Source organism: Orycteropus afer, unplaced genomic scaffold (assembly GCF_000298275.1).
Source record: "Orycteropus afer afer isolate SDZICR_OR568_19922 unplaced genomic scaffold, OryAfe1.0 scaffold00006, whole genome shotgun sequence".
In the NCBI taxonomy this organism is placed as follows: domain Eukaryota; kingdom Metazoa; phylum Chordata; class Mammalia; order Tubulidentata; family Orycteropodidae; genus Orycteropus; species Orycteropus afer.
The window spans coordinates 26055022-26073376 of NW_006921593.1; the positions used below are offsets into that span (position 1 = coordinate 26055022).

An 18355-nucleotide genomic window follows, 5' to 3' on the forward strand; every position below is an offset into this window, starting at 1 on the left:
ACGGACAAGAGCCTGCCCCAGGGGATCGGCCTGTGGGCCCCAGGCCTCGGCGAGGCTCTCAGGCCAAGAGCCGCAGCTGCCATCCCTGGCAACCCTCTCTGAGTGAGGCCCCTGGGCCGGACTGCACAGCCACTGCCGGCGGCAATCAAGGCTGCGCCCCAGGCCACGGCCCGCGCAGCCGGTGGAGCGTACCTCCCTCCTCCTGAGACGGGCGCCCAGCGCTGGCATCTGTCAGTACTCCGCCCACAGCACAGCCTTGCTGCCTTTGTCCACGCTGACGACGTGGGAACCGGACGGGGCCCAGGCCACGGCATTGATGGAGGAGCTTTAAGTGAAGACACAACCGTGGGCTGAGCTCAGACGTGGGCAGCAGGCTCCCCACCCCTGGCTGGCCTCCGCCACCTCTCTGTCCAGTGACTCGCTCGCTCACAGGCAGGAGCCTGGAAGCAGCCTGAGCTCTGCTTCATCAAGCAGTAACGGCTACTCCTCTGGAAGCCGGATCTTAGCAAGTTTACCCCGGGAGCAGCTCAGATGCCCGAGGGGACCCAGGGTCTGCGTTCCAACCAGCTGCTGGGTTTGGATGGGCAGGACACGGCTAAGGACTATGGAGACGGAGGGCTCTCCGTCAGACGGATGAGAAAGCGGCGTGTGAGAATCCGCGATTACCAGTCAACTCACTGACAGGAGCAGCTCACCAGGGAGGCAGGGGGAGCTGCTGGGACGGGGAAGGACGAGGGGGGCAGGGGAGGGGCAGGCAGAGCATGTGCAGGACAAGAGGAGACGGACGGAGGAGGATGTGCTTCTCCACAGCAACTGTGCTCTGGCCAGACTGTGGCAGAAAATAAGCAAAAAGGACTGTCTGCACAGAAAACCCCAGAAGAGGCCCACACGAACGGTGCTGTGCCCAGGCTCTGAGGGGCTGGTGGGACCCACATACCTGTGTTGCTTGGACAGGACCTTCTCCACCTTGCCCGTGAGCACACTCCAGACGTAGAGAGAGCCCTCAGCCGAGCCGGCTGTCACGAAGCTGCCATCAGGGCTGGAGGAGACAGTGAAAGAAGCCATCAATCTCTGCTCAGCGTCCCCACGGCCTTTCCTGAGAAGTAATCCTGGTCTCCGTTTATGAGTCAAACACGGGATCATCTCCCATGCACCCAGAAATCGGAACACACGGTTCATCTTTAAGGCCAAGTGCATCTCAGCCTGTGGCCTTAGACTCAGGGTCTGATGGCTGCGCTGCCGTGGCCACCCTCAATGGCTAAGCGTTCCTGTAGTCAGATGCTTTGTCACATGGTTCCAGGTGAGGACAGCAAAGCAACTCAGGAGACTGCTCGGTGCAACCAGCCCCGGTGCTCACCAGCCTCGCCCACCTGCCCATCCTGAGAGCGCTCCCCCAGTTCCTATGGGAACAGCTGAATGAGAGGAGAGGCCGCTCCCCAGAACCAAGCAACCAGCCAGCTGCTGTCTCCGGTACCACCACTAATTCACACATAAGCCAAGAAGGAAGCTGCAAAGACTGAGGGCAACCCCTAGTATAGGACTCACTCCTGGACAGCTGCTGGGACGCTACAAACTTCGGGCCTGGAGGTGAACCAGGCAGGGGCATCACTCCTTACCTGAACACGGCTCTGGTCCAGTCTGAGCTGCACTTGAAGCCAGGGGCACTGAAAACAACAGCAGGTACCACGGTCCAGCCGGCTCGCTTGCACACCTGGGCCTCCACGCTCACACACGCGAACAGCACAGCTTCTGTTACCTGAATGACTGCTTAACGGCATTTTTCCGCAGGTCGATAATCTTCAGCAGGTCATCCCGGGAACAGGTTAGGAGCTCAGTGCGTTCTGGGTTCAAGTCCAGGGCAGTCACCTTTCCCAGCAGCTCCATCTCTCGGACGATACTCTCTGATCTGAGAGAGAGGTGGCAATGATGAGGAAACATAGCTTACGAGGGTCAGAATGTCTCCACTTCAAATTGAATGTCAGGCCACAAGGGAAACAGGCAAGTTCCCCGACCGCAGACAGACAAGCTGAGACGGCTCTGGTACCTTCCCTTAATCGAGCCCATGAAGTTTTGAGGGCAAGGAATCTGAGTTTCTTAAGAGCCCTTTTCTGTCCCTTGTCCACTTCTGGAAGGACAAACAGTCACCAGCGGGGCATGTGATCAGCACGAGCCAGCCAGGGCCACGCCCCAGGTGGCACCGTTTCTCCCACTCGTCTCATCCATGCTTGCCTCTCCCAGGCTGTGGCCAGCCCGTCAGCTTGCTCCACTGCCCTGGGTTTTTCCATCATGGGACACTGCCTCATCTCTACTCTGTGACACCTGGACAAGTCACCGATCTCGTCAGCACCTGGCACACCACGACTGCGTGTTCACTGTCCCGACTGCAGTTCACACTAACAGGAAGAGCCTCTGCCTTCTGTTTCCCTGGCAGCTGGGACAGCGCCCAGCACACAGTACACTTGGTAACTGCTGGGCTCCTTCACGGCAAAGGACGCCTACCAGAGCGTATCCCTGCCCTTTCCAGGTGTCAAAGCCACACCTTGGACACCAAACTCCAGCACACACAGACCTGCTCATCTGCCCCACCGAGCTCTCGTGGGTCGTACCGGATGTCCCAGAAACGAATTTTCTTGTCGAAATGTCCGCTCATGACACACTGCTCCGTGCAGACAATATCGTTGCAGCTGGATCCTGCAAACACTGTCTTTATGCCTGAAAGCCAAGCCAACACCCGAGTCAAGCAGAGGCCACGGGGCTGTGTGCACAGCCCCGCTGCCCTCCAACCACCAAGCAAACTGGGTTCCTAACAGGACTGAAGCCTCAGACCCGAAAAACGCTGCTACCTCAGCCCCACTCTGAATACAGAAATGGACTTGAATCGTGGGCTGCCTGGCATCCCATGCAGGCTTAACCAGTGCCCGTCCAGCATATGTGCAGAGACAGGGTGGTGCCCATCTAGCACGTACGAACCGAGAGGGCAGTGCCCACCTGGCAGGTATACAGAGAGGGCGGTGCTTGTCCCAGGCATACGGACCGAGAGGGTGGTGCCCACCAAGCACACATATACAGAGAGGGCAGTGCCCATACAGCCGTGGAGACAGAAAGGGCAGTACCCCTCTAGCATGTATGGACCAAGAGTGGTGCCCATCTAACACTTATGTATAGGCAGAGAAGGCGGTGCCCATCCAGCGCACATATACAGAGAGAGTGGTGCCCATATAGCCGTGGAGACAGAGGGCAGTACCCATCTAGCATGTATGGACCGAGAGTGGTGCCCATCTAGTGTACATATAGAGAGGAAGGTGCCCGCCTAGTGCCTATGGACAGACAGAGAGGGCAGTGCCCGTCCCAGGCATAGGGACCGAGAGGGTGGTGCCCATCCAGTGCGCATGTACAGAGAGGGCGGTGCCTATATAGCCATGGAGACAGAGAGGGCAGTGTCTGTCCCAAGCATAGGGACCAAGAGGGCGGAGCCCATCTAGCACGCATGTACAGACAGAGAGGGCATCTCCTCACAGACTTTGCTGCGAAGGTCCCAGAGTTTCAGGGTACGGTCGTGGCTTCCTGAGACGATGCGTGCGTTGTCGAGAAGGAACTTGGCAGACAGGACTTTCCCACTGTGTCCCGTGAGCGTGTGCTAGGAGAGAACACAGCCACAGTGTCAACCACGGGCCCATCCACCATGGGCACACCACCTGCTCACCATGCCGGGGGAGACTGGCGGCCCTCTGCTGAGTCAGGTCCCCAAACACAGGAGACGCAACCAGAGCAGTCAGACACGAGGAGGAGGAGGAGGAGGTGGAGGAGGAGGACGACCAAAGGGCAGAGGGCTGGGGGCCCGCGCGGCTTCCAGGCGGCTCTGCAGACATGGCGGCTGCATCGCGTGGAGCAGTGTGGCTGGCAGCACCCCTTCTGCCAGCTCAGCAGCTGGGGCCTCCCAGAGACCTGCCTTCAGGTGCTGCCCGGAGCCGAGGTGTCAAGACCAAGATACATCTCCCATTGAAAATGCCATTTACAGAACCTAACACCATTAACACCAAACCTCACCCACCTTCCATGCTCAAAAAGAGTGAACTGGGTGGAGGACCCATTCAGGATTTTAAATAAGCTGTTTCAGACCTGCCTGGACTGTCCTGCAACTGTTTTTGGGGGGATTATGTAAAAAAAAAAAAAAATTAAAGCTGAATTTTTCTCCTAGCACCTGTGAAGTCCGCAGGCTGGGCAGGGCCACTGCAGGCCTGGCTCACAAGGAAAACTGTGAGTTCTTCCGTGAACTAAGGCCTGCAGGGTTTCCAGTCAGAGGCCTCAGCTTGAAAATGACAATCACCACAGACCCCGGTGCTGCCAGCATCCAAGTCCCTTTGTCACTGAGCTGTCGGTGCCAACCATGGAGTCTCCCAGGGCTCGCCAGGGACACAGGACAGGCCATGATTGGGTGTCAGCTGCCCTGAGCCCATCTTGGCACAACTAGACGGGCAGGGGGTAGGGGACAGGGGTCTGGGTGGCCACACCTTTTACCACTCATCATGGACCTCTTTTCAACAGGTGGTCAAAACTGTTGTTCTTGAAATCCCAACGGCTCAGGAAGTATCCACTCGTGTTTTCTGATTTTAAAAAAGACCCTACGAATACTTGTTACAACTGCCAACTTACTGGGCTAAGATAAAACCCCACAGGTTTATCCAGATTCTAAGGTCAGTCTTTCCTCTGTCAGTGGATGGGCTCCACAGGAAGGGCACTCAGGCCCCACCCTTCGCTCTTCAGAGGGAGACAGGTACGTGGGTCCCAGGAGCTGGCCTCTCGCGACGGCTGCCACCAGGGGGCAGCTGCGTACCACCATGCGTCCGGAAGAATCAACACCCAGCACACAGCTCGCAGTGCGCACAGTAAGTCACCGCACAGCAAGTCACCGTCTGTGAGTCGCTGGGAGAGACCGAGCTTGGACAGGCTCCTCCCGTCGCATGTGCTGTCAGTAAATAACGAGCACATCAAATCTCCCACGGCTGTGCGCGCGCTGCTTGCCACATTTCACAAGTGTGAGCATCACTCCTAACCACGCTGGACAAGCACACTCATTTCTGTGGATTTAAACGTGTGTGATGATCACGTTCCCAATTACACGTGTCCTAGTAACTTACCCACAGCTGTTTGAACGCTGTGCCCCAAGCAGTATCCATGCAAGTCGCTCTGTGGGGCGACGCCACTTGGTTCCTGACCCCCTGGGCCCTGTGCAACCAGCACCATCCCTCCTTACACAGCTGCAGCAGACTCCACGAAGGAGCTCATTTCCGGGCAGCCGATGGCACGGCCTACCTCCTGCAGCCCCTTCCCCGAGTGTCGTCATGATCACTCAGTGGCTAAACAAGCTCCCGGGGTGAGATGAGGGCGTCATGGGAGCCTCCGTGGTCATCAGACAGCTCGGTCACTCCAAGTGTCATCGTCAACGAGGCTGCTCCGTGGACGGCGAAGCACAGCTTTGAACCCCGAGCTGTCCCAGGAATGACACTGCCTCTCTCCTCCTCCCCATGCCCAGCAGCAGCTGGACCCGCTGGCTGACGCGGCTCCTCCAAGGATCTGTGTCTGTCACTTCGAGCGGGACGTACTGATGAGAGTCCTCCACTCAGTCAGCATCCTGACCCTTGGTGCTAGTACATTATAGCTCACCTTCTGGGTTCTATCTCCTCCTTTTAAACAGGAGGGCAGTGGGTGCAGATGTCGCAGCACCTGACCCCAACTGGGGAGGCCAGCTCAGCAGAGAAGCTGAAGATACTGCCCAGGGCTTGAGTTACGCCCATGGATGCTTCAGGACACAGACAATGGTCCCTTCGTGTCTGTCCTTTAACATCCTCTGCTAAGTGGGCCTGAGGTAGAACCCAGAGCCCTGTAACAGGGAGCCTCTCACGCCGACTCTAAGCCTTTCATGAGAGCCTTCTGGGTAGAGAACCCACAGGAAGGGCCTCTTGAACTTAGACACTGACTTCAGGACCAAGAGCAGGCAGGGTGGAGGCCTTAAGAAAGCTAACATGCCCAGCACAGGGGACCCAGCTAGGCAGCCATCACTGCCTCCCAGGCAGCCGCAACAGCCCCAACAGTGCAAACCCCAATGGCGTGCTGAGTACCCTCACCAATGACTCTGGCCCACCTATGCCACCTAGTTCACCTGAAAGTTTCCAACACGGTGACCTGTCTTCCAGGGCTGCCCCTGCCCCTAGGTCCCCTTCTTGCTATTTCTAACCCACGTGAACAGAGCTCCTCTGTAACTAAAGAGCATCTCCCTGCGTATGCAGCAGCCTCCCCCCCCCCCGGCTCCCCGGCTCCCCAGAGGGACTGAAGTGTGGAAGGCTGTGCACCCCCACCCTCAACAACTGCTCAGCCCCACAGAGTCTCAGTCCAGGTAAGCCAGGCCCGTCCAACCGGGCAGAGCACGGGCTCTGGGCTTTAGGCCTCAACTCAGCCTCCAGCTCATTCTGCATTCCGTGACTGCAGGCAATTTATCTGGTTCCGTGGGCTCCAGTTTCCTCATCTCCCCACAGTACCTGGTGTTATGGATTGAACTGTGTACACCCAAAATATGAGCTGTAACTCCTAACCCCTACACCTGTGGCTGAAGGAGCCCTAGTGGTACAATGGTTAAGTACTCAGCTGCTAACTGAAAGGTCAGTGGTTAGAACCCACCAGCTACTCTGCAAGGGAAAGACTTGATCTGCTCCCATAGAGATTAGAAAACCGAATCCACTGCCATCAGGCTGGTTCTGACTCAGCAGAGTGACCCTACAGGACAGCAGAACTGCCCCAGGGGTCCCCAGGCTGCCACCTTTACAGAAGCAGACGGCCACACCGTCCGCCTTGAAGTAACTGGAGGGCTCCCCCCACCGACTCTTTAGTCCAGAGACGACAGCCAGGACACCCCCAGGACAGTCCCACTCTGCCCCACAGGGCTGCTCTGAGGCAACATCAACTCCACAGCACACAATGACCAGGCTATAATCCCATCCGGGAATGAGTTTTCTCCGTTGTCTTAACAGGTCGTATGGTGCAGGGTGAGTTTTAAGCCAATCACCTTTGACACCTCCTCAGAGCAGATGAGGACAGAGAATCAAGCACTGAGAGATGCCACCTGAAGATCAGACGGACAGAAGTGGAGAGGCGATGAGGACCTTCCTCCAGAGCTAAGGAGCCTTTGGACTGCTGGCTTGCTGAACTGTGAGAGGTACGTTTCTTGGTTACAGCCATCACTCTCGGTATTCGGAGTCGCTCTGGGGGCCCTGGGGGAAGGTCCCCGTCTCTCTGAGCTCTGTTCCTACGTGACCTTCCTGTGGCTTGGCATCTCCCCACTTCTCGCCTTTGCTTGTTCAATCTCTATCTCAAAAGAGACTGACTCAAGACACACCCTGCACTTATCCTGCCACCTCACAAAGACACCCTATCCCCAAACAGGAAATGTAACCACAGGCACAGAGCTTAGGACTCACAACACCACTTTGAGGGACACAACTCAGTCCTCAACACCCACCTAATGGACCATGCTACTCCGGCTCCCCACCACCCTACAGATTTCCCCAGAAGAACAAGGTCACCTTAACGTTACACCCTATTTTTGAACCCCGTTTTTGAGTGGGCTAACACACACAACTTGTATCGACCTTTTTTTTAAATGCCTACCAAGGTCAAAGTGGCTCTCCATTGTCTCACTCACTCGTCTGTACTTAACGAGCTGATATGAAAATTTCTTTAAGCCTAAAAGGAGAAAAAGCTGTCTCCAAACTAAGTGGAGTCCTTTTCACAACAGAAGCGGTATGTAACGACCAGTTCTGGTCTCTCCCTTGGACGCCAAGAGACTTTAGCTCTTGGAGGCAACGTGGGCTCAACTCAGCACTGGACCCCACTGTCACCGTCCGCTTCACCCGCTTCTGGCCCTCCGGGGTCAGTTTTCAGAACCGCTTACGTTCGTCATCTGAAGTGGGCCGCACACGCCTTGACACTGCGTTCAGTTGTGTGTCTACGTTCTACTGTTTGGCTAAATCACAAAGACTCTGGGATGTGATGACGACATCCAGGGACCCTTAAGGGCCTGACGGCACACAGGCCACTACTAAAATCTCTGCAGGTAAGCTCAACTCGAAACCTATCACACCACCCTGTTCTTCTGAACGGGGTCTCCCGAGTCCTCTGTGGAAATGCGAGGGGTCTAAGGCCACACGTAACAGGAAACAGAATCTCGATGAAGCGAGAGTGCAGAGCGGAAACTCCACGGGGGAAGGGAGGGTGTGGTGAATTGAGCACGAGTCCAGGAAAAGACTGGCGAGTCCCCAGCTAATCACCTGGTGGGCCCCACGTCGTGTGTCTGCATGACCCCGTGTAGTCTGGAGATGAGTCTGGCTTCTGAACAAGGACTCACCCGTAATCGATAGTCATCCACAGTCCAGATCCTGCTGGCAAAGTCATTGGAAGCTGCTAAGAGGTAAGAGCCCTACAGGAATAAAGGGGAAAGAACTTTTAGCCAAAACAGGAACTCAGTTCACAAGAGACACCTTCTCCAATAACCAAATCCCAGACAGCAGGGGTCTGAAACGACACACACAGTCTAGCCACCAGTGATTGATCACCCAGGTGCTGGGGACACACCAGCCCCCTTCATGCTCAGCTTTCTCCTGAGCTGGGTGAGTATCACAACCCACCAGCTACAATGGAACTCCTCCACCCTGCTCACCTTCCCCCAGGGTGGCACACTGTCACAGGCAGGAAGCCCAGAAGCGGCCCTGCCTCATCTCCCAACTACTGCTCTCTGAGACCTACGGTCTGCTCTATCTAGCCAGACACTCTCCTCCCACCCACAGCCTCAGCCCAAACCTGGCCAAGCAACACTGAATGATGGGTGACGGCTGCCCTAGTACTGCCCTCAACACTGGACACCTGTCTCAGAAAGGACTCCCAAGCCCTGTTTTGTAAGACTGGCCCCGGTGCCTTCCAGCTCTAACCCTTCAGCACGGCATGCATCTTGCCCCACACCTGACATCCCCCCTCATCATCTCCCAGGGAAACTCAAGGTTCTCTGGTGGGGGTCGGGGCACCAGGACCACCATGCAGACACTTGCTCTCAGCCCAGCTGCAGTCACAGTCAATCCAGAACACTCTAACAGAAGAGGCCAGACGGGATGCAACCGGAGCCCAGAAAGATCCTCAATGAGGTGCTACAGAGCAGGACCCCGGCGACGACAGGGGGACCACGACCCTGAGAAAGGAGGTGCTTACCCCGGCCCCACCCCCGTGGCTCCTGGCTACCGCACACCCTGTCCAAATGCTCCTCTCTGCACCACCGTTTGCCATCTCCTTTCTCCCCTGCCTGACCTCAATCCCTCGGGTCTGCCCGCAAGGCCGTATTCTGTTCCCTAACTCTCAGTCCTGAACCCACTACGCCCCCACCAGGGTTCCCGTCTGCTGCCCCCGTATCTCCGTCATAACCACATCACAGTGACAGATCACTCACTGTCCTCGTACCACCCTCCTCTCACAGGTGGCTCACCTGTGAGAGTGGGGACCACAAGTCTATACGCTGCCTCCTCTACCCTGGCATCTAAACACTCAAAGTATGGTCACGAGAGGCAATTCAACAGAGGACTGACCAAGGTCACAAGCCTCATGCAGAAAGCACAGTCCTAGGCATCAGGAGATGTACCCAGTAACCCCTTCTCACCCAGGGACCTGACTGCAAACCTAGTGAATGGGAACCAAGGACGTTAGTTCTCAATTTCACAAACCAAATACTTACTTGTTTCTTAAAAAAAAACTACACTCACCAACTTGCATGGCTCTGAGATACTTACAGCACTATCGAATTCAATGCTTGTAATTCCGGCATTACTGCCAGAGAGGGCGCCCTTGAACTCACACTTGTCTGTAAAAGCAAACAGATCAAGGAAAGACAGGAAGTTAAATAAAGCCAACAGACAAGGTCAAACAGGACATGTGAAACACAACGGCAGCACTGACACAGTCCAACAGCTTCCTCTGCTCCCAGTAACACAGCACCGTTCAGAGTAGAAACAGTCACTGTTATGACAGCTTAAGAGGTAAAACGACAGGACCCCTGGACTATTTCATAAAAAGCCTATTGGATTGGGCTTTTCCAAGAAGAAACAACTGCACTGAGCAAGCTGTTTGTGGACCAAGGCCCAGGATCAATCAGGCCATGACTGACAGCTGCTCACCAAGACGAGAAATGCTGCCAACCATTCCATTCCCTCGGGACCGCGGGGAGCCCTGACCCGACCCGCACACTGCGCTGTGGCCCGATCACACCGCCATGAACTATGATTAGTGCTCGCTTCCTCGCCGGCAGCAAACAGGGAGTGCTGCTGCTGGAGTGAGAGACTGGCATCTGTCTGACCGGCGTTTCTCGTGCCAAGGAGCGAAACAAACACTGTTGCGCTGTGACTTCTACTAAACCCCAATGCCACCACCAAAACAGGTCGTGCGCTTGGAAGTGAACAGCTGAACCTCAGACATTTCCAGTCTCATGACAGGGTTTTATCGTGGCTTCCTGACAGCATCCGTCATCACGCCTAAGTTAATGTGCTGTTTCTAGACAGAGCACCCCATGCATGTCTATCTCCTGTTGCTGTCAATGGAGATAACATAGCTTCTGCCATGTTAACATTTTCCACATGTACAGCTCAGCGAGACCCATGCCATCGGTCACGTTATGCCACCCTCACCGATATCCTTGGCCAACTCATCCATCATCATGAACACAAGCTCAGTCCTTCCTAACAATGGCCCCCCTCTTGCCCCTGGTCCTTCCTAACAATGGCCCCCCTCTCACCCCTGGGAACCACTGTGCGGTTCCCATCTCCGTCCATGCGCCCGTCCCAGCTACTTCCTGTCAGATGAGCCAGGATTTGTCCTTTGTGTCCAACTCAGTTCGCTCAGCATGTTTTCAAGGGTCACCCATGTTGTGGCAGGCATCAGGACTTGTTTATTTATTACTGAATAATAAATAAATAAATAACCACAATAATGTACGTGCTGTAACCATGGGAACTCGACAAGCAGCTAAACCTGTGCAGAAAACATACATAGTATTTAACTAAAAGAATTCCCAAATCCGCTTGGAAACTGGAACACACCCAGTGCAGACTCCTGAGAGGTCTCCTGTTCTGATGCCGTTTCCGAGGCCCGAGGTCACTTCTGAAGCCAGCGTCAACCAGAGAGAAGGCCTCCTACCTCAGGGCCTGCCTGCAGGCACCCGCTAACCGCACTTTCCCCAGGCGGCCCCCCCAACCTTCCTCTGCCTCAGACAGGACGCTGGTGGACCTGCTTCCGCAGGCCGTGCCTACAGCCCTATCACCATGTACACCAGCCCCAAGGGCTGAGGACACTAGAGGCCATGACCTCAAGTTCGTTTCCCTGGAAACGAGTACCATTGTGGAAGATCTTCTGATGAGAGTGTGCTGGCAACAAAGGACAGAAACCTCACTCATGCAAATGCACACACAACTGCCAGTATTTTCTAGTCACTACCTGGAAAATCAGCGCAAACATCCTCAGAAAGAAAGACCTGAAGTGGTGACTTTGGGTCAGACGACTCCCCACACACAATGGCATGACCAATGCAGCGTGCCTCTCTCCCTCACCTCCAAGGACTTCCCAAAGTTTGACTCTGCGATCCATGCCGCCGGTGGCCAGCAGCCGGGAGCCAGGACTGAACTGCACGGCGTTCACCTCCCCATCGTGTGCGTCCTGCAAGACAATCCACGTTCACACAGGCAGGGTCAAGGCCAACAGAGCCGACCACTCCCCATTAGCAGCCAGCGCTCCAGGCCCTCAGCTAAAGTAAACACACGTCCTGAAACAAGAGGGGACCCCATCAGGCTTGGCCCGAGTGCCACAGCTCTTTCTGGAAGCACTGTGGCACTAGTGTGTGCCAGTGGTGTGACCTCTGCCAAACTAAACTTCCCAAAGCCCCAGTTTCTCCCCCGGTAACAAGGGATTCCGTAGGTTCTGTGACCTGCAACTGTGCCTAACACTGAGGAGGCCTTCAACGCAAGCTACTAGCTTAGAATTAAATGCTAACTTAAATGGGAAGTTCCGAGACTGATCAAGGCGGGATTATGTGACCTAAAAAGAAGGCATTGTGTTCAGGCCAAGCACGCTGCCACGTGCTGGGAAGAGGGGTCGACAGAGGGATTCGTGGTAAGCTCTGATGGACCCAACGGGTCCAGGGTTTGCCTTAAACTGCCCCAGCCCAGGTGTAGGGGGCACAGAGAGCAGCAGATGCTGCCCCGGGAGCTGTGTGACTGGATGCGGGCACACGAGCACTCTCTGCACTGATCTCTCCTGCAGATCCAAAATCACCCACAATGCAAAGAGGGGAAGCCTTTGGAAAACCTCGACTGTAACCATCTGATCACGGAACAAACACTCCCGTGCTTCCTGTGCCTCCAAGGCCATTTGGGAAGACGTTGTCTGGCCTTCCCGTGGCCTGGGACTGCAAGGTGAGATGCTTGAAGGGTCACCGAGAGTGACTGTCAACTGACGCAAGCCGGCCCCACACCCCCAGGACTCTGCTTGGTGCCCTGCTGCCCCTCGTGTCTCAACCCCCCACCCTCCCGTGTCCTTCTTTCTCTCCCTCACCAGCTCTCTGCCTCGGAGGTCTCAGATTGAAAACTTGAGATCACGCACCATCACGCCCCCCTGCCCTCATCAGCCTCCTGCAGAAGTCCTGCTGTTGGACTCACATCAGCTGTGAACCTGCGGCTCTCAGAAACACACGCTGATGCCATCCCCTACTGTCAGCTGCCCCTGGGCCCCCGACACACACCTTCAATGGGACAGGAGGAAACACATGGGCTGCTGGGAGTCGAGGGCAGGGAAGGACTGTGACATTAAGTGCAATCAGACCTTTTACCAATCATCACGGACCTCTGTGCAGTACCCAGGCCTGCGACAGGACCCCAGGAGCGGAGTCCAATGTCTCCTCCAGAGCAGGGCTTCCTGGACACGCTCAGGGCAGTCTACCCCTCAGCCAGTCTGCTTTGTGGAAATGCCTAACTACTGAAGCTGCTCTTTACGCTGGCCTTGGAAGCTCACTGCATCTGAATTCTATCCAGGCAGGCAGTGAGCCCTTCCCTCCTCTGAAGGCAGTTCCTCTACCACCCCATTCAGTTCTGGGGCCAATCCAAGAGCCGGCCTAGCCTTCTAGGCTCTGTCTGGCCCCAGTACCTCGACAGCCCTGCATCACAAGACTCAACAGTCCACAGGTGGGCTTCATTCCCACTTCCCTCTCCCATCTGGGATCCGAACTGTCCTCCAGGAAGAGGTCTGCGCTGAACCCTGGCTAACAGCTCTGGTATCACGCTGGCTTCTGGCTGGGACTATACCCTGCCAAGTGCCCCTGATGGCTGGGGGTCACTCAGGGAAGGAGGCATTTAGGATGCCCCCAGCTGCCTGCAGTCCACAGTGGACCACCGACCAGACCCTTGCTCTACAGTGGAGCCAAGTGGTGACAACGGCATGGATCACCCTCAATTTCTCACCATCCCTAATAGGATTTCCATTTTGTCCTCTGAAACTAGGCAAAGTGTGCCACCTCCTCCGTCAGGCAGGGCCAGCGGGTGTACAGCTTGGTGTACAAGAGGTAGTGGGAAGCAGGAGTGTGGGAGGCTGGTGCTGCCAGGCTCTGTAACCACAAGCTCAGGCGGCCTGGGGGTTGACCACTTACGAAGATACACAGTGCGGTGGTCGGCACCCTCACGTCTTTACCAGAGCTGGGGTGAGTGTCCACGTTGTCCGGGGGTGCGGGAGGGGAAGAGACGGAGCGTCTCCTGAGGGAGGGACACAAAGGAATATGTGAGACGGGGCTGCCCCATGCTTCATTTCATCGACTGTCAGAAGGGTGTCCGAGACAGCGGACCTACGTAGACGGCCCTTGTCAAGAGCTTCTGTTCCCTTCTAGGCCCTCCACACCTGAATGATTCACAAAACCAGCGGCCTCACTTGGATGACTGAAGGACCCCCAGACACATCTGGGTTCGCAGTCTCACCGACTGACCCCAGCATTCACAACCGACTAGCAATCCTGAGTGACAATGCCGCCAGGTCAGCACAGTGTGACAGCTAGCTCTGGGATGTGGGTGAGAATACGTGAGCATGGCCTCTCCGCCTGGGGACACGCCTTCCTCACCCTCCATGCATGTGCAAGGCGGCGCCGAACGTGGGCCAGCGGGAAGAGGCACGGCCTGATGGGACAGAGCTCAGCCCACTGCCCGCTCTGTGGGGTCCCCCAGCCTGAGGAACATGCAAAGCACCCTGATTAGCACGTGTCCACCCGGTGCTGGGGCGGCGGAGCGGTAGGCAGCGGGACTGTCAACAAGCCGCACGCGCATGCGGGGCTGAGACACGAGAGCGGTGTTCACCTGGCAGCCTCGGAGACAGAGTGGTGTCCCAAAAGGGGGGACTCGGACAGACTGGAGGGAAAGGGCAGAGGTCAGCACGCAGCAAGGTTAAGAGAAAGGAGGCCAAGGGGGAAAGAGGAAGCTAAACGAGAAGCTGAGATGGAGGCACGTGGGGGCCCTGCCCCCTGATGTTCCAGGGGTGTTACAGTGAGAGACCGTGGGCGGGTACTTAGGTATATTTACACACATTACAGAGACAAGGTGAAGGTCTTCTAACCTACCCAAAGATATTAGTGATAGAGTCCAGAAGGCCTCCAGCAGGCTGCGAGAGTCGCTTACTAAAGAGGAGGGGAGGATAGGTTTAAACCTTTGAAACATTTTGCCCAAATCATCACTCAATAAAAACAGCCCACAAAATAGGCACCTGGGAGGCAAGGTGATTCCCCCTGGCTCCCACACCCTGACCCAGCAGCGAGCGGAACACACCTACCATCCACCCACCAGCAGACAAGGAGGGAGAGGGAAAACCAGCCCTGGAGTCTAGAGAAACAAGGTCCCTGAGGTTCAGTCCCCTGGAAATAATGCTCAGTGAAGGCGTCTCACTGACCAAAGGGCTTGCTAATGACCTACCCTCGCCCCTTTAGGACAACTGTAGCAAAACCCAAACCACCACCACCACCACCACCACCCGAGCCCAGGAGGAAGTAAGCAGCGTGACCTGAACCAGGTCCCCTCTCAGGAACCCACTATGTGTCATGTGTGTAGACACGGTGGCACCTGGGACATGCCCCCTCACTGCTGTCCGTCTGCACAGGGAGGCTTCCCCTCTGTCAGGGTGGGGACTGTGTGTAGACACTGGATGGCACCTTGGACACGCCCCCCACACAGGTACCCTCAGCACAAGGAGGCGTCCCCTGTTAGGGTGGGGCCCCAAGGACGACGGGACATCCAGGAGCTGTTCATCTCCGCCTGGGTGTGCCCACGAAGGGGCTCATGTCCTCCGCTCACATCCACACACACACTGTCATGCGCAGCCAGAGCTCGTCTCCCCGCCCCGCCCCGCCCACTCACGTGGCCACTTTGCTGGCGGCCCGCACAGGAGAGGCCTCCTCAGGGTGCTCAGAGGTCTCATCCAGGAGGACTTCAATGTCATCGTCCCTGCGAAGGAAGGGCAGGAACAGCAGCTTTGTGGCGACTCTACTGTGCATGCGCTCACACCATGGCCATGGCACACACAAGCTGTGACCCGCTGCGGTTCTCTGGAGACAAAGCAAGCACTGCCACGCTGGGCAACACTGCAGGGGACAGCTGACCTGCTCCCCTGAATCCAGAGGCCTTTGCTTCCCGTGGTGTGACCCAAGCTCCCACTTGGAAGGCAATGGGACAATGGCTGCTTCAGTCCATCACCAGACAGTCCCAGGCTAGGGTCTTCCCTGCATAAGCTTGGTCCCATCCTGCACACAGGCAGAGCCTGACTACAATCCTCACCAGTAAACCAGGTTCCATCAGACGGGGCCGAGGGGCACATAGGAGGATCAAAGGGGCAGCTATGGAGTACCGGGGAAGGATCCAGGTAAGAAACCAAACCTGCTGCCTCAGAGTTGATTCCGACTCACACACCCCAACAGGACAGAGCAGAACTGGCCCATAAGGGACCCAAGGCTATAATCTTTACAGAAGCAGACGGCCTCATCTTTCTCCTGCGGAGCAGCTGGTGGGCTTGAACCACCAACCTTTTGGTTAGCAGCTGAGTGCCTCACCAATGCACCTCCAAAGCTCCTTAAGAGGGGCTGGTCAAAGGGTAATGGAACCCAAGGCTGCGTTTCCAACCCTGGCTTAAGTGCTATCTTGATGATAAAAAAACCCAGAAAATCAAAACCTCAACACTGTTCATCTGAGTTCAGAGCACACGACGTGTCTGTTTAAATGGTTGGTGCTCCCAACATCTGCAAAGTCCACATTTCAGATGAGACAGTGCACATCACGGCACAACGTGCACACACCCATCCCGCCCAGGGAAAGGCAGGACCACTTCACAGAAGGATGCAAGCGCCTTGGGATTCCCTTCCTCCCTGTTCTCAGGGCCACACCTTTCCCAGCTGAGGGGAAGGGATGTAATTATTCTGGTCTTCATAGCCACCACGGAGCTGCAATCTTCCAAAACCAAACCAAACCCACTGCTGTGGAGATGGACCTGTCTCACAGCGACCTCTCCTTGGGTTTCCAAGGCAGTATCACTACGGAAGTAGATTGCTCAACCTGCCTTCCGAGGAGTGGCTGGAGGGTTTGAACCACCAGCCTTCTGGTTAGCAGTCAAATGTCTTAGGGAATCTTCCTGAAGAATAAAATGTCACAACCCAAGACAGCATCCCGACTGTCAGGGTTTGGAGGAACTTAGAAGCGAGATGCCCCCATGTGCAGTTATCTGGATGGAGTATGTATGTACGTAAGAACCTGGTACCAGGCACCCAAAGCCTTGGCTACTCATCCTAGGAGGGCACGTCACTGTCACCTTTGGCCCAGGCGTAGACGGGAGCAAAGGCAGGTGGGATGAAGAGGACAGGCTGTGTGCAGCTTCTTCCTGGTTGGCCTTCGTGCAGTTGACTCATGCTGGGACCTCCAGACAGCAGTGCCAGTGAGAGCAAACACAAGCTGCACCCCCGAGCGTCTGGGTTAAGACAGGATGTTGTGGCCTAAGGGCACTCGGCACTCTACAAAAGCCCAGGGTCACATGCAAGGCCAGGATTTGGCCGGGTCTCAAAACCCTTTGCAGGTGGACATGTCCTGAGGCCCAGAAAGCCCCCTCTCTGGGAGCAGGAGAGAGCAGGGGTTAAGGACATGGGTCTACTTCTCCGCCTGCCGCCCCTGTGCATCCTGGACGGGATGCTGGACGCTTTCAGTAGGGGTGCACCTGCTCACCCACTCACACGAGGAGGTGGATAGATGACATGTTTCAGGGTGCTGTCAAGGAACTGAGCCTCATTTCCAGAGCAACGATTTAGCTGTCAGATTCATTTTCCACGCCTGACAGTATAAACCACCTCTCGCCCGTCAGCCTGCCGTTCTGTGGGGGCTTGCGTGTTGCTGTGAGGCTGAGTGGAGGACACGTACACACCTGCCACTGACGGACAGGCTTGGTGTGAGGACTCATTTCATGTAAAGGAAGACCCTTGTCTGGTGAATGACCCCAACCGACATTTAAATCCGGCCCCTCCATTTGAAAGGGAACCACCAACAGTTTTAAACCAGTGGGCCATCATTCTAATGCTGTGTTCTAACACACACTGCAATAGAAGAAAAGCACATCTTGGACCAGACCAAAACGCATTTAGCTGTTAAGATATGCCCCCACAAAACAAAGCCTGCACTCTCAGGGCGGTGCTCCTGCTCCCAGGTAGAATCGGAAAAGCCCTGGGACAACCTCCGACCCATCTGTTCCAAGAAATCTAGTGCTCGTTTACACTTCAAAGAGTTGGCCAGACTGTCACTGAAACTCACCAATCAGTCCCCACCCAGGAGGTGCAAAGTGTCAACAGGGCAACAGTGTGTGAAGTTCACCTGACAGCTAACAGGGAGGGTAAACCCGAACACGCTTCTGGAAGGTGACTTGGCAACAAGCTCCGAGAGCTTTGACCTCTGCGTTTTTATTTCAAGGGCGTAGTCTGAGGAAGAAACCGGAAGTATGGCCCTTAACAGCGGGAACTCAGAAGCCACTAAAACCCTGGGATGGTCTGTGCTGCACTGCTGGGACAGATTCTCGGTGCCTATTGCCTCTTTTACACTCCCCCATCTCCTGTCTGATGTTATACCTGAAGATGTCAAACAAGGGTTTGACACATCACAGAATGGTGTTCACCCCACGGCTGCAGTCTGTGCGTCTACTTACTGTTCAATGGGCAGAGGCTCCTTTGCGGCTTCGGCGAGCTCCTTCTGCAGCCGGGCCTGCCGCCTCCTGGGGAAGA

At 55.8% G+C, this 18355-nt stretch overlaps 1 protein-coding gene and 2 non-coding genes across 3 annotated transcripts in view; all 3 read right to left on the minus strand.

The window, feature by feature from the left end:
- Nucleotides 1-231: 231 nt before the first annotated feature.
- The window catches only part of ATG16L1 (autophagy related 16 like 1), a 32024-nt gene continuing 13900 nt past the window's right edge, over nucleotides 232-18355 (minus strand). The window contains exons 6-19 of the mRNA XM_042781326.1: nucleotides 18280-18345; nucleotides 15465-15551; nucleotides 14675-14731; nucleotides 14415-14465; nucleotides 13721-13823; nucleotides 11634-11739; nucleotides 9825-9895; nucleotides 8399-8470; nucleotides 3517-3637; nucleotides 2607-2712; nucleotides 1757-1906; nucleotides 1617-1664; nucleotides 938-1039; nucleotides 232-325 (exon numbers count right to left, since the gene is read on the minus strand). Of these exons, the coding sequence (XP_042637260.1) occupies nucleotides 232-325; nucleotides 938-1039; nucleotides 1617-1664; nucleotides 1757-1906; nucleotides 2607-2712; nucleotides 3517-3637; nucleotides 8399-8470; nucleotides 9825-9895; nucleotides 11634-11739; nucleotides 13721-13823; nucleotides 14415-14465; nucleotides 14675-14731; nucleotides 15465-15551; nucleotides 18280-18345 (1234 nt within the window). The remainder of the gene's footprint in view (nucleotides 326-937; nucleotides 1040-1616; nucleotides 1665-1756; nucleotides 1907-2606; nucleotides 2713-3516; nucleotides 3638-8398; nucleotides 8471-9824; nucleotides 9896-11633; nucleotides 11740-13720; nucleotides 13824-14414; nucleotides 14466-14674; nucleotides 14732-15464; nucleotides 15552-18279; nucleotides 18346-18355) is intronic.
- LOC122150228 lies at nucleotides 4302-4533 on the minus strand. Its single transcript, XR_006163552.1, has one exon.
- On the minus strand, nucleotides 12651-12922 carry LOC122150226. The gene has a single exon (XR_006163551.1).